Source organism: Tauraco erythrolophus, chromosome Z, assembly GCF_009769465.1.
Source record: "Tauraco erythrolophus isolate bTauEry1 chromosome Z, bTauEry1.pri, whole genome shotgun sequence".
In the NCBI taxonomy this organism is placed as follows: domain Eukaryota; kingdom Metazoa; phylum Chordata; class Aves; order Musophagiformes; family Musophagidae; genus Tauraco; species Tauraco erythrolophus.
The window spans coordinates 28,137,943-28,155,769 of record NC_141496.1 but is presented as its reverse complement, the minus strand read 5'-3'; the positions used below and the strand labels follow the sequence as shown (position 1 = coordinate 28,155,769).

The window sequence follows — 17,827 nt, the reverse complement described above, 5'->3', positions numbered from 1 at the left end:
AGTCAGGATTTTGGGGAAAAACACTAGGAGATCAAATGCCTGGAGATCATTTATAGCCAGAGACCTTTGGTGTACAGGTTCCTTGCCTGTTTTGTTATGTTTTGGGGTTTTTGGCCTCCTGCTGATCATAGGGTGGTCTTAACATACCAAAATACTGACTGATGGCAGAGGAAAAACGCATGAGAAAATAAAGTTATTTTTTATTACCTAACAAGAGCATGTAATATCTTCTAGCATCTGAGGACTGAATGCCGTTCCTTTGATTGTGTAACATTGGTGGCTTTTGCTTTGCAAAGCTAAATGTACGGTATCGTGTGATGCCAGGTTGGATGAGGCTTTGAGCAACCTGGTCTAGTGGAAGGTGTCCCTGCCTGTGGCAGGGGGTTGGAACTAGATGATCTTTAAGGTCCTTTCCAACCCAAGCCATTCTGTGATTCTATGTGATTATTCTATATATAAAATATAAAAGCTGGTGAAAAACTCATGTGTTTGAGCCTAGATGTTTTCTGGGGCTCAGGAATAGAAAATCTGAATCAGGCAAGGGACTCCAGCTACCTTGAAGTCTTCCTGAAAAGATTCTTATTCATCCCTGCATATTAAGATCAGATTAGAATTTGTTTAGTTAATTTGAATTAATTTTACGAAGCAACTTGCATTTTGAGTTAAAAGATAGATGTTATTTAAATTTAATTCAATATTCTTACAGAATTGCACTTGAGGTCAAGCTGAATTTTTTGTTTTGAATTGTAATTTTTTTCATTCTGCAGTTTTGTTTTAACTTATGACTGCACTATAGAAGTTATCAAAGGAAACTGGAGACTTTAGTAGCTGATCATTGGGGCTTTCAGAAGCAGTGAAAATTTGGGATGCAGTTTAAGACCACATGGTAGCTTTAATGAGATATTTTTATTAAGTTAAGAATTCTGAACCAGGGTTCAGGTGTTCAGGTACTGTGTATTCAGAATGTTATCTGAGGGTAACAAAAATTAGAATTAATCAACAACATGCTAATTGCATATTTACATGAATCCCAAAAGTACTTACATTTTGGTTTTGATGGTTAGTACTACATAGAATTGACTACTCCCTGCTAAGAGAACTTTGTATGCTTTTGGATACAAATGTGTGCATTGTCTCTGCAGTAGAATCACAAGTGATCTGAAGAGTTGACTGGTAAGCTGTCTGCCTTTCTTCCCTTCTGTAGCTGTGTATGACCGAATGCGAGCAGACCAGAAAAAATTTGGTAAGGCAGCATGGGCAGCAGCAGTGGAACGTATGGAGAAGCTTCAGTATGCAGTTTCTAAGGAGACACTGCAGTTGATGCGTGCTAAAGAAATCTGTTTGGAGCAGAAGAAGCATGCATTGAAAGAGGAGGTAATTTTTCATGCCAATAAATGGAAAAATAAAACATGCAGAAGAACCCCAAACCGTAGAGTGTTGATGTACCTAAAACAAAAAACAACCCAGACTTTATTTTTTCATTTTTAATAGTAGAAGTTTGTATTTAAGCTTTTACTACACTCTACCATGTTAGATAAACAGAGTTGCAACATAGGTGTGGTGGGTTTTCTGCCACTTATTTTATGCTTTCTGTTCACCTTTTCCTGGTTAGTCAACCAGGAAGACAGTTTTTCCTGATGATGTTTACAGCTTTCCACTGAGGTGAATAAAATGAAGAGAAGGGATAGGACCGGAATCTGCTGCTATATAATCTCCACACTTCAGCTCTGAGACATGACCACCTTTTTGGAATAGTTCTGACCTTCCAGGTGGCAGGTGTCAAATAAATGTTCAAGTAATATACATCTGTAAATATACAGATGACTAGCCTCTTGTACTGCACTCTTTTTGTCTCTGCTTACCCTAATAATTAAGATAGTCTTCCAGAGGAGTTTGTGCTAACTACAGCTTTCCTGGGGAAACTGTGTTTAAATGTCTTAGCAGAGAAAAATGCATGTTTATTGTTTTTTTCCTCAAAAGCTAAAATGCTACACATCTGCTTTTATAATTTAATATTATGTGGATATTTCGTGCTAAGAACTTTGTTGTACTAATGTTAATTTGCATTCTATCCATCAGTTGCTTGTTTTTAGAGTGCTTTTCAAATATTTCAGCAAACTTTGTCTAAACTGGTGGCTCTGTTACGAAAAGGTTATCAAGACAACTTACGACTTTAGCACTGTATAGATTGATGTTTTTAAGCCTCAAAGACTATGTGCTTATTTTAGGAGCTTCTGTAGAAGACAGACAAGAAGCTTGATCTGCAGGGAGAGAGAGAGGACCTGCAAGACCTAGAGCACAAAAATAAAAAGCTCGCTCTGTTTCAACCCTCTTGGTATATAGAAAGCCAAGAGTTGTCTGGAAACCTGAGTTTATCAGGCTGCTGCCATCATGAGCTAAGAGTTGATGACAGAAGCCAGTAGTACTGATTGGAAATATTATATTTAATACGTTCACATGTTTAGGATAGCCATGCATTGTCTTTTCTGTAGCTCATCTTTTTTTTTTTCTCCCAGTGGAGACTTTCCATGAATTTTTGTTGAATGAGATCTCAGTCTGGTGAATGAGCGACTGATTGTTTTGATGTGCCAAAGCATTAGGGGCTGCACAGGAAAAGGAGAGGTTCATGGCAGTATACTGGGAGGTGAAGGGCTCTGAATTGAGAGGTTGGAGCTTTCGGGGACAGAGAAAGGAGGAACATCTGATGGACGTGCATGGACATGGTGCTTTGGGATGATGTATTAGAAGGTATAGAGAGCACTGGATCAAAACATGGTGATGGGGAGATATGAGGACAAGGTTCTGTTCTGAAATGTGTTTTTTGTGCTTTGAGAATGTAATAGCTCTAAGTATGCAATGTTGGATTTGACCAATAAGCGAAATTATCTGGTGATTACATTAGCTGGTGTATTTTGAAGAGATGAAAATTAAAAAAAAATAACAAAAAATGTAACACATTTTCTCCTCTAAGCTTAAGAAGTTAAGACCTTCCTGCTGTGCTTAGATAAATTTGCTCTCACTGAGAAGGAGACACATGGGAAATAACATACTTGTTTCTCTTGCACTTAATTCCCTTTTCTTCAAATCTAAACTGACCCTGCTGACTGATTTATTTATTGACAGGGACAGTAAAAATGTCCTTGTTTCTGTAGTTTTCATGTAGTATTAATCCAGCACTTTTTTGTTTCCTAAAATATGTTGACACTGTCAATATCTAGAAACCTACCACATTTTCCCAGTTAGCAAGATATGAAGATCACTTGGTTAGATGATTAGGTTAGTTACAATTATTTTTTTTTAATTGACAGCTGAAAATGTTAGCCCTATGATTACCTGTGTTTAAATCAAAAATTGAAAGAATAACTCTAAACAAATTGCATGTTATGCTTTTTTATTTTCCTGAATTGTACCCCTTATGTTCTATCTGTTGTTCTGAATTTTGTTTGAAGGAAATGATGAAAACTTTCCTTCTGAGGTAGACCAGAGTCTGCTTTTGTAGACTAGTTGCCAAGTCTTGTCCTCATGACAGTAAGCAGAAACATTAAATCAGAGTCAGAACCCTTTGTAATTCTCTAAGTATGTAAAATAGTTCAGACAAATGGAAGTGAGTGACTGGAGACTTAAATTCCAACAATATATAGGATTCAGTAACTAGTCTTCTCTTTTTTTCTTTTAGAAGCATACAGTTCACTTCTAAAGACAAGTCTAAATACAGTTCAAAACTAATTTTTAATTTACATGATAAATGTTCTGTGATATTTTCAAAACCAAAATTATATTCCAACAAAGTACCACTTGAGTTTTTTAAGAATGTTTTTAGTAGTTTCATAACTTGAAGAGTACTTCCTTTCTGTACATTGAGCCAGAATCAAATATATATTTGCTTCCAACGACTTTGATTTTTTTCAGCATATCTTGCATTTCATGACTGTGACTTTTGCCTGAGTTGGATGCATCAGCAATAATAATTTTATTAAGGATTCCACTCAAGAAGGCATGAATAGCTATTTCTGGAAAATTAATCTTCTTTCTTGAAGAAATGGACAGTGAGTTTGGTAGAGATGCAACATAATATTTTTCTGAAAAGTGTTTTACCTTGGTAGCTTTCACTGTGTCTTTTCAAAACTTTTCCTTTCTGTGACAGCTTTTTGGAAAGGCTAAGTTAGAAACTAAAATTGGGAAATCCTTGAAGATTTATTTAAACATACTTGAATTATTATTTTTAATAACAGATTAGGAATGCTTGCTGCACTTTCAGTGTTCAAACTGGCAAACTAAAATTCTTTAATCTTACACTAAATATTTATGTAATATTCTCCAGTTCAATCAAAAGTTTAAAAGGACTTTAGAAATAAAAACTATTTTAAGTGGTCATTGTGTTTAAAGAAAATAGAAAGCAGAAAGCTTTAAGCACCCCAGGTGATGTAATGGAGTATATTCTATAGACAAAATTTGGAGTCATAGTTAAGGTTTTAATAATGCAGTGAGATATTATTAGAAAATTACTCATTAACAATGATAACCTACTTTGGACTTAATAGTTATCAAAACCCACAAAAGTTCTTTTTCAATAACATTATTAGAACATAATTTATTTTTGTACTTTTTTTTTCCCAGAGAATGACTGGGTAATCTATTTTAAAGAGTATTTAAGGAGGGAAAACCCCAGCATTTGAAGAGGCTTTTTTTTTTTTGTTTTAAGGATTTTGTGCGTCACTGACATCTAGTTTCCATTTGCTGAGAGAAAGAAAAAGATCAGGTATTATTTATGGTCAGAAAGAAAAAGATCAGGTATTTATGGTCATTTAAAATGGACTCACTGCAGTGTTAGAAAATCAGAACGGGAATACCTTCTCTGGCAAACTATTTAGCTACTGTTTTCTAAGCATAGAAGATAGAAACAGAATATTCTTTTAGAAAGATTAAAATGCTTGAGAAACTAATTTAGCAGGGTTTGAGTTGAAGATTAAGACAGAAAGAATGAAAATTCAGAGCAAAGACCAGATCTGGCTGTTTATGAAGACACTGTTGGTGTTCAGCAGGTTGTGGATTTGAAACATTTGTAAAACATTAGTACACCCTTTTCATGGGGAGATGTTTCTTTTAGTGTCTATAAAATTTTTCTGATTGCCCAGGATGCTAATTGTGGGTGATCACCTTAACCTTATTTTTTTTATAATATTGTATCCTGTAGTATCATGGGCTGACTATAGTTGACTCCTGATACTTAATTAGTTGGAGGAATACTTCTGGTCCACAAGATGCTAGGTATAACTGAGAGGCTGCCTTTTGTCAGTGGTCAGAAGGCTCGGTGTTTCCTTTAAAATAATTTAGAAACTCCTTAAAATTATTTTCTGTTGGTTTTGAGGATGAGCTTTCATATTCACACTTAAAGACCTGATTTTTTTTTTTTCCTGAATTTTACTCCCTTTTGAGACTTCTCAGACAGCAACAGTGGTGAAATAAAATGAATACCTGAGCTAGAGAACAGTCAGGATTCACATGGGGTGGATTGACACATGACTTTGTATTCTAGTTGAACAGTAACAGATTACTTAAAAGGCTGGATAATGCAAAATTTAATAATAGCTACTGATATGTATTGCTAGGGAAAAGTAATACAAATTTTTACTGTGAACTGCAGGTTACTTACTTGTTAAATGACAGCAGATGAGAGTGACCATTATCTTACAACCTGGTAGCAGCACGCTTGAGCCACCAATGCAACATGGTGGCAGAGCAGCAAATGCTCTCCAGTCCGTCAAATCAGGTATTTCCAGCAAAGGGAAATAGTGTCACTGTACAAGGACTCATGGGGCTTCTTCTGTACTTTCTTCCACACGTTTCTGATCAGCCAAGAAAGATGAGTTCTAACTGGACCAGTTGCAGAGAGGGCTACCACAATGTCGTGGGTTAGGCTGACCCTCCCACACAGCTGGTCACTCCCCCTCCCCCACCCCCAGGAATGAGGGAGAGAGTTAAAGGAGAAACGGGAAACCCATGGGTTGAGATAAGGATGATTTAATACAGTGTAGGTGCTCACCACCCCCTCGTATGTGAAGCCCGTCTCGTCCCAAAGCTGCAATCCTGGACGAATGCGAGGCCCCGAAATAGAGAGGGGCAGAGAGAGAGAGATAGTACTCCGAGAGTGGGAGTACTGGGAGAGAGAGAAAAAGAAAGAAAAACAATAGAGCAAAAGCACAGCAAGCGCAAAAGAGCAAAAGCGGCGAAAGAGCCAAAGCGCAAAAGCCCTTCTGTCCGGCTGACCCTCACTTTTATACTGGGCATGACGCTGCATGATATGGAATACTAATTGGCCAGTGTGGCCCTCAATCTTAAGTTCCACCACAAATCACAAGGGGAATCGTGTCCCCCTTGTCCCAACTATGCTCCCCCCTTATCCCACCGTGCTTCTGCACTCCGGCCAGAACACGGCACACTGAAAAGTCCTTGAAGTCTCACGTCCAACCACAAACATCAACTTGCTATCAACATTCTTCTCAGAGCGAGCCTCTGAGTAAAACCAAAACACGGAGCTCTTCCAGCTGTTAAAAAGAAGAGCTAACTGTCCCAGCTAAAACTGGGACACACAATGATGCCAGGAATGATGAGTCTATTTTACAAGAGGAGTTGAAGTTGTTTTGACAAATAAAATGAAGGCTGAGATGATACAAAATTGCTCTCCACAAAAATAGGAGAGTTGGGGCCTGTAGGGCCTGTTGTGATAGGACATAGGAGTAATGATTTAAACTAAAAGAAGGTAGATTCAGACTAGATAAAGGAAGGAGTTTTTTTACAATGAGGGTGGTGAAACACTGGAACAGGTTGCCCAGAGAGGTGGTAGATGCCTCATCTCTGGAAATGTTCAAGGTCAGGTTGGATGGGGCTCTGAGCAACCTGATCTAGTTGATTTAGGTCCGTGCTCATTGTAAGGGATTGGACTGGATGACCTTTAAAGGTGTCCTCCAACCCAAACTGTTCTATAATTCTATGAAAAAGACTAATGGGAGTAAATACTAGTCAAGTGCCATGTGTGTTGCTGTTCAGTACTGGCAAAAGAACAAATGGTATAATCTATTGGTGAATACATTGGAAATATGGTAGAAGTTTTGTGGCAGTTAGGGATTAGCTGGAACAGAATTCCAATGAAAGCAACACACACAGAGTTTTGTGGAAGCTTGTTTTGTTTTTGTTTTTACAAAAGCAGAATAAGAACAACAATAACAATACGGAAATTATTTTAAGAACTCAGTTTATGAAAGCAATTAATTTTAGATTTGTCTGAATGCATTCCATGCTGGTGGAAAGCCAGATTTGATGGCCCTCACGTCTATATTCCATGTTTGGCTATTTTTCTATTAATTTTGTCATCTGTCCATTTAGTATGTGTGTTCATAGTTCTTGTCAGAGGGTTTCTGTTTTAACCTGTTGTATCTCTATTACCAATGTGTGAGTTTACAGATACTACCTTTCTGTTGAGACTCCTAAGTTCCTGCTAAAGCTCTTCAGTTAGTATGAATAAGACAACAAAAATCGTAAACACTGTTACTTGAATTAGGGCCAGAGGGATTAAATTATTTCCTTGAGTTAATGCAGGAAGTTGTGGCATAGCAGGAAATTGACCTCAGATCTCCTCAGGTCTAGGTCTGTGCCCAACTACAAAACGTTTATTTCCTCTAACATTCTTACATAAAAGGTCTTCATGTTTCTTTCATTGTGTTGATCAGCCTGAGACCTACCAAGGATGCAGCAAATTACTAGTACAGATTAGATAACAACTTGTAACATTAAGAATTGAACCACTTTTAAATTTTTAACAGCAAATGCTGAAATTTTCCCAAGAGTGATGATACGGTTTTGAGTTATCACACATACATAGTATCTCACATAAAGTTTTAACATAAATGGTTGAAATCAAAAGTCTCCTTAGCCCCTCTTTCATGAGGGCCTATTACGTAGCTGCGATATCTGCCTGAGAACCGTACAACTATTAATTTCCCATTGCTGTGGCACCTAAAAACTGAATATAGTGGTAGTGTACCCCTAAAACAGACTAGGTAGCTGGCAGCATCTGTAGAGTATGCTTATAGGGCTAAGATTTAGTTGTCAGACAGGTCCTCTACCAGGCATATACCACTGCAACTGAATGACATACTGAGCTGCTATAGTTTCATTAGCTGATGCTTTTGAAAATGGCCCATTTATACCTCTATGCAGTCTCTATACAAAGTCTGTAGACTTAAATTTGGGAATATCTTTTTTTAAAGAAAAAACAATGTGTAAGTTTGAGTGAATTTCACAGTTCACTGACAAAGCAAAAGTTCTTAGTTGTGGTAGAAGTTTGAATGACACTGCCTTAATTTGTCAAAAAACCCCGAACAAACTGCTGCCAAAAAAGAAACCAGAAAACACCACCATATTTTGTTGCTATGGTGTATTCTTTTACGATAAGAAAATCCTTTGAAAATGCCAAAACCCAGGATACTTTGGCTGACTAATGAACATCATCCCTCTTATGTGGAAAAACTGGAAGGTTCAAGAGAATCAGTCCTTTTGTTGTGAAAACTAGCCTCTTAATCTCTGCAAATATGCCATCATTACGTCATTTACTGGTCTGGTCACAATTAGTAACTAAATATGGAAGGAGAGCAATAGAATGGTGTAACAAGACATTTTGGTGTCATACTGGACTGAAACATAAATTACACATTATTAGAAGAAATTTTTAAAATAGATGTTACAAGTATTGATTCACAAGTCTTCTTTCCATATAAGACTGACAGAAATGTAATATACAGAACTGTTTTCTTAGTGTTTAATTGAGCTGTGAAATACCTGTCAATGGATAATGATGCAGGTGCTAAAAGCATGCATGCTATTAAAAAAGGAATAGGACAAACTTACGAAGTAACAATCCAGTAGGTCTGTTTTTTATAAAAGGCAGTACTGTTTCTTAAGCTGTGCTGCAAGCTGTGTCAGAGGTTGGTGAAACATTTTAGGGAGTTATCACTGCACTGCCTACTATGTTTTATCTTCCTGAATATTTGCGGTTAACCCTTGTCCAAAACAGGGTATTGAGTAAGGTGGATATTTAGTTTAATTTAGTACAGATATCTGTCTGATTTATTTAAATGTGTGATAAATAAACCCGAGAAAACCCATTTCTGCTTATTAATTACAGAAACAGTTTAACCTTGAGGAAATTACTATAATGTAAAACATACTAGCAGATATTTAAAAAAATGTATAGTTTGCTAAGTCCTGTATTTTAGCTTGGTAGACATCCCTTTTTAATAATGGAATACCTGTAATACAGAAACTGGACCAAGTTTCATCAGAGTGGTAAGGTAGATAAATCACAAATCTTCAGTAAAATTTAGAATTACTTTCAACCATGAGAGATAAACTTTTTTGAGTATTTCTGATACTCAGAGATCTGAGTAGAGATCTTGGATGTGGCCCTAACTCTTCTGCATGCAGTTTTAGAGCTGCATGGCTTTGAATTCCCTCCAAAATGAGGCAGCTCATAAGATTCCCTTGCATGTCAGTATCTTTTAAATATGGTCTGAATGGCTAACTGTATTGAGGAGTTAAATCTTGTTTGGCTGAATGAAAGGATGATTTGAGTCCACTTTGGTTGTGTCTTGTGTTACTTTTCTGTGTCAAACATATGGCACAAAAAAGCGCTACCATACATTTAAATATTTTAATCTAGATCTCTTTTTCTCCTGTGAAGGACTCCCGAACCAATGAAACTCCTCAATTGAGTTATCATTACAAGAGGATCAGTCCATGTACTTATCCCGGTTCACTTTTTTCCTCAGTTCAGCTTTAATGACAGTTTTAACTATAGATTTCTAGATGTCATTAGCCAAACAACTTCTAGACTTTTTGGACTAAGAAAATAATAATTTCATTATGTATCTTCAGAGAATCAAGTAGTAGAGTAAAAAAGTGGTTGGGATGTTTCACACTGTGCAGTCTGTGACTTGTCGCTTAGTCACAAAGAGTAATCCAAAGCCATAGATTTTGTTTTTCATTGCCATATAGAGAAAATATCAGATATTAATGATGTCTGAAAGTGTGTGGCTGATCAAAATATATCTTCTCATCTTTATGTGTTCAATTTTAACATGTTATGTTCAGTATACCAGACTGTATCTAGCCATATTTGTAAAGCTTGTGGTTTTGGTCTCCTCGTTATCCTGGAGTCATGTGGTTATGTTTTTTTTTTCTCTTTCCATTTAGATGCAGAGCCTGAAAGGTGGTACAGAAGCCATAGCCCATTTGGACAAATTAGAAGCTGATTATTATGATCTACAGCTTCAATTATATGAAGTGCAGTTTGAGATCTTGAAATGTGAAGAACTACTTCTGACAGCACAACTTGAAAGCATCAGAAGACTCATGTCAGGTGCTTTATGCATTTTGATTAAGATGTCATCTGTAAAAGATAATTCTCTTCTATGAGTGTGGTAAAGCTTGTGAGAATGAAATGAGAACAGATTCTTTACTGTGTAAAGAGCTGGATCTTCTGACATAAGTACTGTTAAATTAAAATTTACACCTGTTCATAAGTCATATACATACACACAGAAGTTTTTGTCTGGTTCTCATTGCCTGTGTTTGGCAATAGCATATGAGATACTATGTAAGTTTTGGAAAACTAAATTCTTCAGGGAGGAGGAAATGTTATAATTACAGGATTTGTCTCACTAAATATTTGCATTGGTATTATTCATCTTTGAAGTGATTGGTTTTCAAAAGATATTTCTGCAAACCAAGAATCCTTCAGCTAATCTTTGAAGCTTGTTGTATTGCCATCTCACTAATCTGGAGCACTTTTGTGTACTTAGAAACTATGGAAATGATACAGGTAAATCATACGGTGTCTTTAATCCAGTTCTGTCCTTTGGACCTTTCTATAGTTAATGTTTTTATTCACACAAACTCTGTTTTATTGTTTAGTGCATAGGGCTTGCATAGCAAATTTTGTTATGGATATAAAATTACTTTAGAGATTTGAAGCCGGATTGTATTGTGAGTTGCCTCTGAAAAAAAGAGAAAACATAGGTATAACGAATTCTTCTCCTGTTATGTGAATCTCCTCCTTTTAGGCTTGTGATGGCAACAACTGCAACTGCATGTATGGAAGATGAGGATGGAAAACTCTGTAAATGACTTAAAGAAATATGGCAGCTTTGACTAGGTGCCTCTGTGGAGAGCTCGTTAGTGCTTTAGAGATAGATAGTTGTTGTACGTGGGAAATAATTTAATTTTGGTGCTGAACACATGGTACATTTTGCTTACCTGCGGACCAAAGGAAATGCCTTGAACAGGAGGCTGATAAGGAATGTGTATCAAAAGCCTTTCTCTTTCATGTAGTGGTAGTAACAGCTAAGGGCCCTCAGATTAAGCCTGCTTTAAAAACATCATAGGTCATTATGACTTGTTACTAATGTTTTCTCCAGAAATCTCAAAAAAAACCCCAAAACCCACCAAACCCGCAAACTGACCCGAAAGAAAACAAAACCCTCAGTCAGCTAAGCAACCAACCAATCCTTCCCCCAGGGCAACAAAATAGTTCACTGTTCTGGCTTCCTTTGCTGTTTTAAATTTGTAAATTATTCTTTCATACAAAATCAAAAAAGTGTTGTGTTTTTTTTCTGTTAGACACAAATTACTGTTTTTTAACAACTTTCAGTTAATATCCCATAGGACAGAATAAGATACCATTCTTAAGTATGTGGAAACTTTGCGAGAAGGATGAATTTACCTCTTTGGACTTGACTTAGGTGGAGGGCATAGAACAATTAATGTGAAGAACATGACACTGAAGTGGCCACACTCTTCAAGACTGTTCAGCACCTAATCTGAATGAAAGCGTCTAAAACATATAGTGGTGTTCTAATATGTTGTTTCCTGTGCAGTCAAAGAGAAATGAATGGTCTGCTGCATCTTCTGTTAACCTTCTTATTTAAGGTGTACTTATAGTCAGTAGAGTAATAGCCTTTTAATTATGCAGATCTGTATGATTTGAAATACATTTGTCTTAGTGATTTGTAGAGGCTGTTGCTATTCTTTACTCTTTGACTGTATTGGCTCTGCAGAGATATTTCAGAGAATTTGGGACTATATTTTGATTTGAGGGACATCAGCAGTACTGCTAATGAAGTCCTAACAGAATTTTTTGAGAGCTTGATTTGATTTGACTGCTGGTTGGTTGAAAGCTAGAAGAAAAAAAATTTTTTTTTTTTGCAAATTCAGCACATTGGATCTGAAAAGTATAAAATTATAAGAGATTGTCATATTATAAACAGTAGTATTTTTTTTTTACTGTCATTAACCAAATACCTGCATGGAAATTCACAAAATGTGAATTTTTTATGTTAGAATTTTAAAGGGTCTTATCCTATCCATACAACATATTTGTACATCCTTGTAAGATGGTTTTGTGGTGGACACGTTGCTGTCAACAGAAAACGTGATTCATAGAATCATAGAATCATAGAATGGTTAGGGTTAGAAGGGACCTTAAATATCATCTAGTTCCAACCCCCCTGCCATGGGCACAGAAATCCTCCGCTACACCAGCTTGCCAAAAGCCTCATCTAACCTGGCCTTCAACACTTCCAGGGATAGGGCATCCACAACTTCTCTGGGCAACCTGTTCCAGTGCCTCACCACCCTCAATGTAAAAAATTTCGTCCTTATATCTAATCGAAATCTGCCCTCTTTCAGTTTAAATCCATTGCCCCTTGTCCTATCACTACACGCCCTTGGAAAAAGTCCCTCTCCAGCTTTCCTGTAGGCCCCCTTTAAGTACTGGAAAGCTGCTATAAGATCACCCCGGAGCCTTCTCTTCTCCAGGCTGAACAGCCCCAACTCTCTCACCCTGTCTTCATAGCAGAGATGCTCCAGTCCTTGGATCATCTTCGTGGCCCTCCTCTGGACTCGCTCCAGTAGCTCCATGTCCTTCTTATGTTGGGGACTCCAGAGCTGAACCTAGTATTATAGGTAGGGTCCTGCTTTGGTTGGAGAGTGGGTTGAACAAGTGTGAAAGGTGTGGTTAGTATCTAAAAAGGAATAATTCTGATTGTTTTATTTTACGTGGTTGAGTCGTTAGAAGCTTAAGCACTCAACCAAATTTATAGACATTTCAAATGCTCAAAAGCTGATTGTGGAAAACTCTTGGAATGTTTGATGGAAGTTGCAATAGAGTTGCCCCTGTGTTTTTTTTTTTCCGAACAGTAAAACATAATGTTAAATTATGTTTTAAAAGTGGTACATTTGACTGGTTGCAGCTGTTGGAGTTTCACTTGTAAATTCCTGTCTTTAACTCTGCATGAAAGTGTTCTATAACAAAATTTGCCTGTAAATTCTCCTATTTTATAAGTGCATAGCAAAATCTAATTGTTGGTAGCCATGCGCCTTATTTTTACTCACTGATGTCTCAAAGTGGGTTCTAGTGACTTGGCAGTTTTACATGTGGATGAAACTTTGTATATTTGTTGTTTTTTTTAACTGGACACTAAAGTAGAGAGTCTAGTAGGTCTGGTTTTATTTGTTTTTATTTTAAGGTTAAGGTAGTGCTGTGCTTTCTTTTCTGGTACTGCCATGTCTTCTGCTGAGCTGAAATTAGTATGACAGTCAGAATTTTGGTTGCAACAGAGACTGTACACACAAATAACATGAAGTGACAGCAGCTTTTAAAATGGAAAATGTAGTGATGAAAACCCTGCCCCTCTTACCAAATAATCTAGTAGCAGAAGTAGGAGGAAGTTATGGTCTTGCTGAAAGTAGTTGATGAAGTTGAAATGAGAAGGTTTGGTGGTGCTGCAGAGTAGACACTTGGTAGTCATGCTGGCTGTATCTGCCTGTTTCAGCCAGCAGTAATGCGTATCCCTCTTGGTGTATTATAAAAGTATCCTACTTGGTATGCCAGTGAAATAAGGAACAAGAGGCCTTTGCCGCTTTTTCATCCCAGCATTCTGCAAGGATTTATAATTATCATGCTTTCCTTCTTGGCAAGAGATGAGAAGGCAGCATTCAGAGATGAGCTCAATGTTATACTGAATACTTCACTCAGGAGACTAAAAATCATGAGTGTTGATAAAACTATTAGTAATGACCTCCTTTTCAGGCCTGTAATGCTTTGAAGAATTGCCTTGAAGTTACCCTCCCTCTGCTGCCTCTGAGCAGCAGCAGTGACTGGGAGGTCAAAAACCTCCTAAGAGGATCTTCAGAAAGAGCATGTATATCCTGAACTTGGTAGTGAAGATCAGAGGATATTACAGTACATTGTGGGTCCCTTGTGTTAGTCGAGAGACCCAAAGCCGTGCGTGGACATTGTGACCAAGTTGGGCTACAGACACAAGTGTACGTTCACAGTTGCATTTGTTTTCTAACGCCCTGAACTTACCTGAATACCAGGCTGTGCTTCATTGGTATTGATTCCTGTTCTTCCTGTAAAGCCCTACAGTGCTTTGGTGTCTAGTGCTTTTCCTCTGACCTTTTGGGTTTTGATAGTCCTCTGAAAGGACTATAGCATTCTTCTACATTAAATCGTACAACTCAGAGGGGGGTTGTTGTTGAAAAAAACGAAATGTTAATTAAATACAAAATATTGATTTGACTTTTTCATTGCTGACATTTTTAAAACAGAGAAGAGAGACGAAGTGGTATATTATGACACTTACGAAAGTATGGAAGCTATGCTTGAAAAAGACGATATGGCAACATCTATATACTTGCAAAAAGAGGAGCTGCAAAAGTTACAACAAAAAGTTCGCCAGCTGGAAGCAAGGCGTGGACGCATTTCAGCCAAGAAAGCCTACCTTAGAAATAAGAAGGTATTATTAAATTGCAAATTTCTAGCCTAATTAGCAAATTTAATAAAACTTCAAAAGGTTTCATTTCAGATACAACTTCCGAGTCTCCTAGAATTTTCGTGGATTATGTTTACTACTTACTAGAAGTTGGTTTACAGTGTACCAAATACAATAGCATGTATTATTAAATTGATATATTTAAGATTCAGTTTACGTTTTAGCTTTAAAGGAACCTTTAATCACTTTGAAGTCAACAAATAAACTTGTTTCTATTAACTAATCAGAATACTTTCATGTGGAAATACATGCTAGAATGCATGTTTTTACAGAGTAGTGTTATATGTGTTTGCAGAAGAGAATTTTCAAGGGTGTTTTCTCACTAATAAGTTCTATTTTCATTCTCTTACCTCATCCTTTTGAACTTTTCTTGTGTGTCATTGATACTCTGTATTCAGCAGGTATATATGAAATCCAGTATATATTCTTAATATATAAGACTAGGTGTGCTATTTAGCACCACTTTCCCTTTTCCATGTGTTACATGACTGGGATGTTGTGCAGAAAGCTGTATTAATGTGTTTTGAAATTGTGTATCAAGTGCATGTAAATATATTCATTCCTTTTTCCAGAATGACTTGTTTATTGTTCCCTAGCAGTTTGCGGTTACATGAATATGCATTATTAATGAACAAGATAGCTTAATGAGTAGAATAGATCAAAGTTCTGAGAGAGCATTGTAATACTTATTATAAAACAGGTTTCCACTCCATACTATATACTATACAGCTATGCAGAAGTCTCCGTTCAGACCTCATTCTAGGTTGGAATCAGAGTTTGCTGGGTTGTATGTTCCTAGTCATGTCCCTTGATGTGGGAGATGGTCCTTTTATATTAACAGTTCTAGTAGATTGAGGGTAAAGCCTTCAGGTCTTGCTTCCCCTTCATAACTAATATATGTATTTCTGTATCTGAATCTGAAGCATAACAGAGCAAACAAAACAGTAGCTGATGTGTTTTATACTGGATTTTTTCTGTTTCTTCAGTCAGTGTCCTGTCTCTGATTAACACAGTGTGGAGAAGACTGCAAATAAATTATTATAAAAGAAATGTCTCTTGTTAGCCAGTTATGGGAAGTAGTTTGCTTAGTGACATTGGGTTTGTTTTATGTGAGTTTGTAAACAGAAAAAGTAGTGAGAAGCTGAGCATTTTAGGACATTGAGGAGTAGATCCTATCTGTCATGTTATGCTAATTAATATAAGCTACATAATAATAGTTGTGCTATTTTCTCCTGAATGTGAAAAGACACTTCTGGCATCTTACAGAGTACACAAACCTGTTCAAAAGCCATAGCCCTCTTGTTGTTCCTTACTTTACTTATGGGAATTAACAAGTTGAGAAGCAACCCTGCAGCAGAGTAGAGATTTTCTTAGTTTGCCTTCTTACCTGCATAATGAAATAGTCACCTTCAATTGTCTCATTTGTTTTTAGTTTATACTATTATGAAATACCTTGCTTAAGCTGAAGGAATTAGTTATAGGCTGTAACAGTAGTTGGAGCATGCCTACTTGTGAACTGGGACGTGATGCAGAGTTGTATATGGTAGTATTGCTCACCTGGGTCTGCGTGCAGGAGTAATATAGTCATGTCTGCTCAACATTGTGCTGGACGAAGGTGGCTGTACTACTTTCAAGACTTGAGATAATGTCTCCATGTGGAACTTCACTGCTGGACATCACAGCACGGACGTCACAGTGCTCTCCAGAACTAGATCCAGCTCTCTACTGACTTCACTGCCCAGTGTAGCGTTATCTGCAGCTGAGTGCTGCAGTGAGGTGCTTTTCTTTCAGCTTCTAAAGAAATCACAGATTAGAATAACATGTATTTAAACTTGCAGGAAAAGATAAAAGATTTTTATTCGCGCAAAAAGAATAGGCAGAATCAGTTGTTGTGTGCCATTTTGTGGCACTCGTTGGACAAAAAAGAACATGGCTGTTTTGATGGATATTTATGTTAGAGGTATTTACTGTAGCTGCTCTTATTACTGCTGAATAACACTGAGCCCTTCTAAGTTGAGTGGTAACTACCTGAAAATCAAAACTCTTGTGGCTTTGATTCAAACATAAACAAGCTTTGTATCTTGAATGACCCTTCTAGTGATTGCAAAACATTGTTAATGAACACTATTTATAGTGCTCGATGTGGGTAGTCCTACTTTACAAAACTGCGAGGAAAAAAAGATTCTTCTTCTGAAAAGCTTGCAGTTTAAGTTAAGAGTGCAGAACAAAGATGCAGATGGGATGCAAAAGCAGACTCCAGATGGTCAAAATGAGTGCAGTGATGACTGAATGCTAAGTGGAGAAAAGAATGAGTTTTTGAGGGTGCATTTGGAAAGTATGTACTATGTGGTGAATCTTTCTCAAAGTCTGTCTGTCTTTCTCAATTAAGAAACATTTATTGTTGAACTGAGATGACGGAATACTAATGCTTTTCAGATTGTGTTCCTGACCATACTAGTTTCAGCAAAGTATCTTAAAACAGAATTGTAAACAAGTGTTCTGTTTGGGATTGGGTTGGTGAGGTTTTGGTGTTTTGTTCTTTATTTTTTCACCTTGTCAGTTCTGGAGTCAAAAACAAAAAGCAAGCTGGGCAGTAAGTGGTGTAGTGGAGCAGTTCTTGCTCATTATGAGGTTTTTGGCAACTGAAGATTCCCTTAGAATGCCTTCTTTGTAGGAGCAGATATCATGATAAAGAAAACAATAGGAAATGATTCTTTACCTAATCAGTTTTTATTTTTCAGAGGAGGTCATTTCATCATCTGGGTATTTAAAAATTTTTTCTGTTAAGAAGATAACGCAGTGAAAGGGAATCAATTACTCTGTGTAGAATAAGACTGTACAAGATATAAACGTAAACTTCTGTGACTATGGTCTCTTAATTTTGGTTTTCAGGAATTCCTTCTTTGTTTTTTGAAGTTGATGATTTTATTTTTTAATGA

At 36.9% G+C, this 17,827-nt stretch overlaps 1 protein-coding gene across 1 annotated transcript in view; it reads left to right on the top strand.

Annotated features, from left to right (window-relative positions):
• The window catches only part of JMY (junction mediating and regulatory protein, p53 cofactor), a 65,009-nt gene that overhangs the window by 30,323 nt on the left and 16,859 nt on the right, over positions 1–17,827 (top strand). The window contains exons 4-6 of the mRNA XM_009982061.2: positions 1,205–1,374; positions 10,249–10,414; positions 14,665–14,852. Coding sequence (XP_009980363.2) covers positions 1,205–1,374; positions 10,249–10,414; positions 14,665–14,852 — 524 coding nt within the window. The remainder of the gene's footprint in view (positions 1–1,204; positions 1,375–10,248; positions 10,415–14,664; positions 14,853–17,827) is intronic.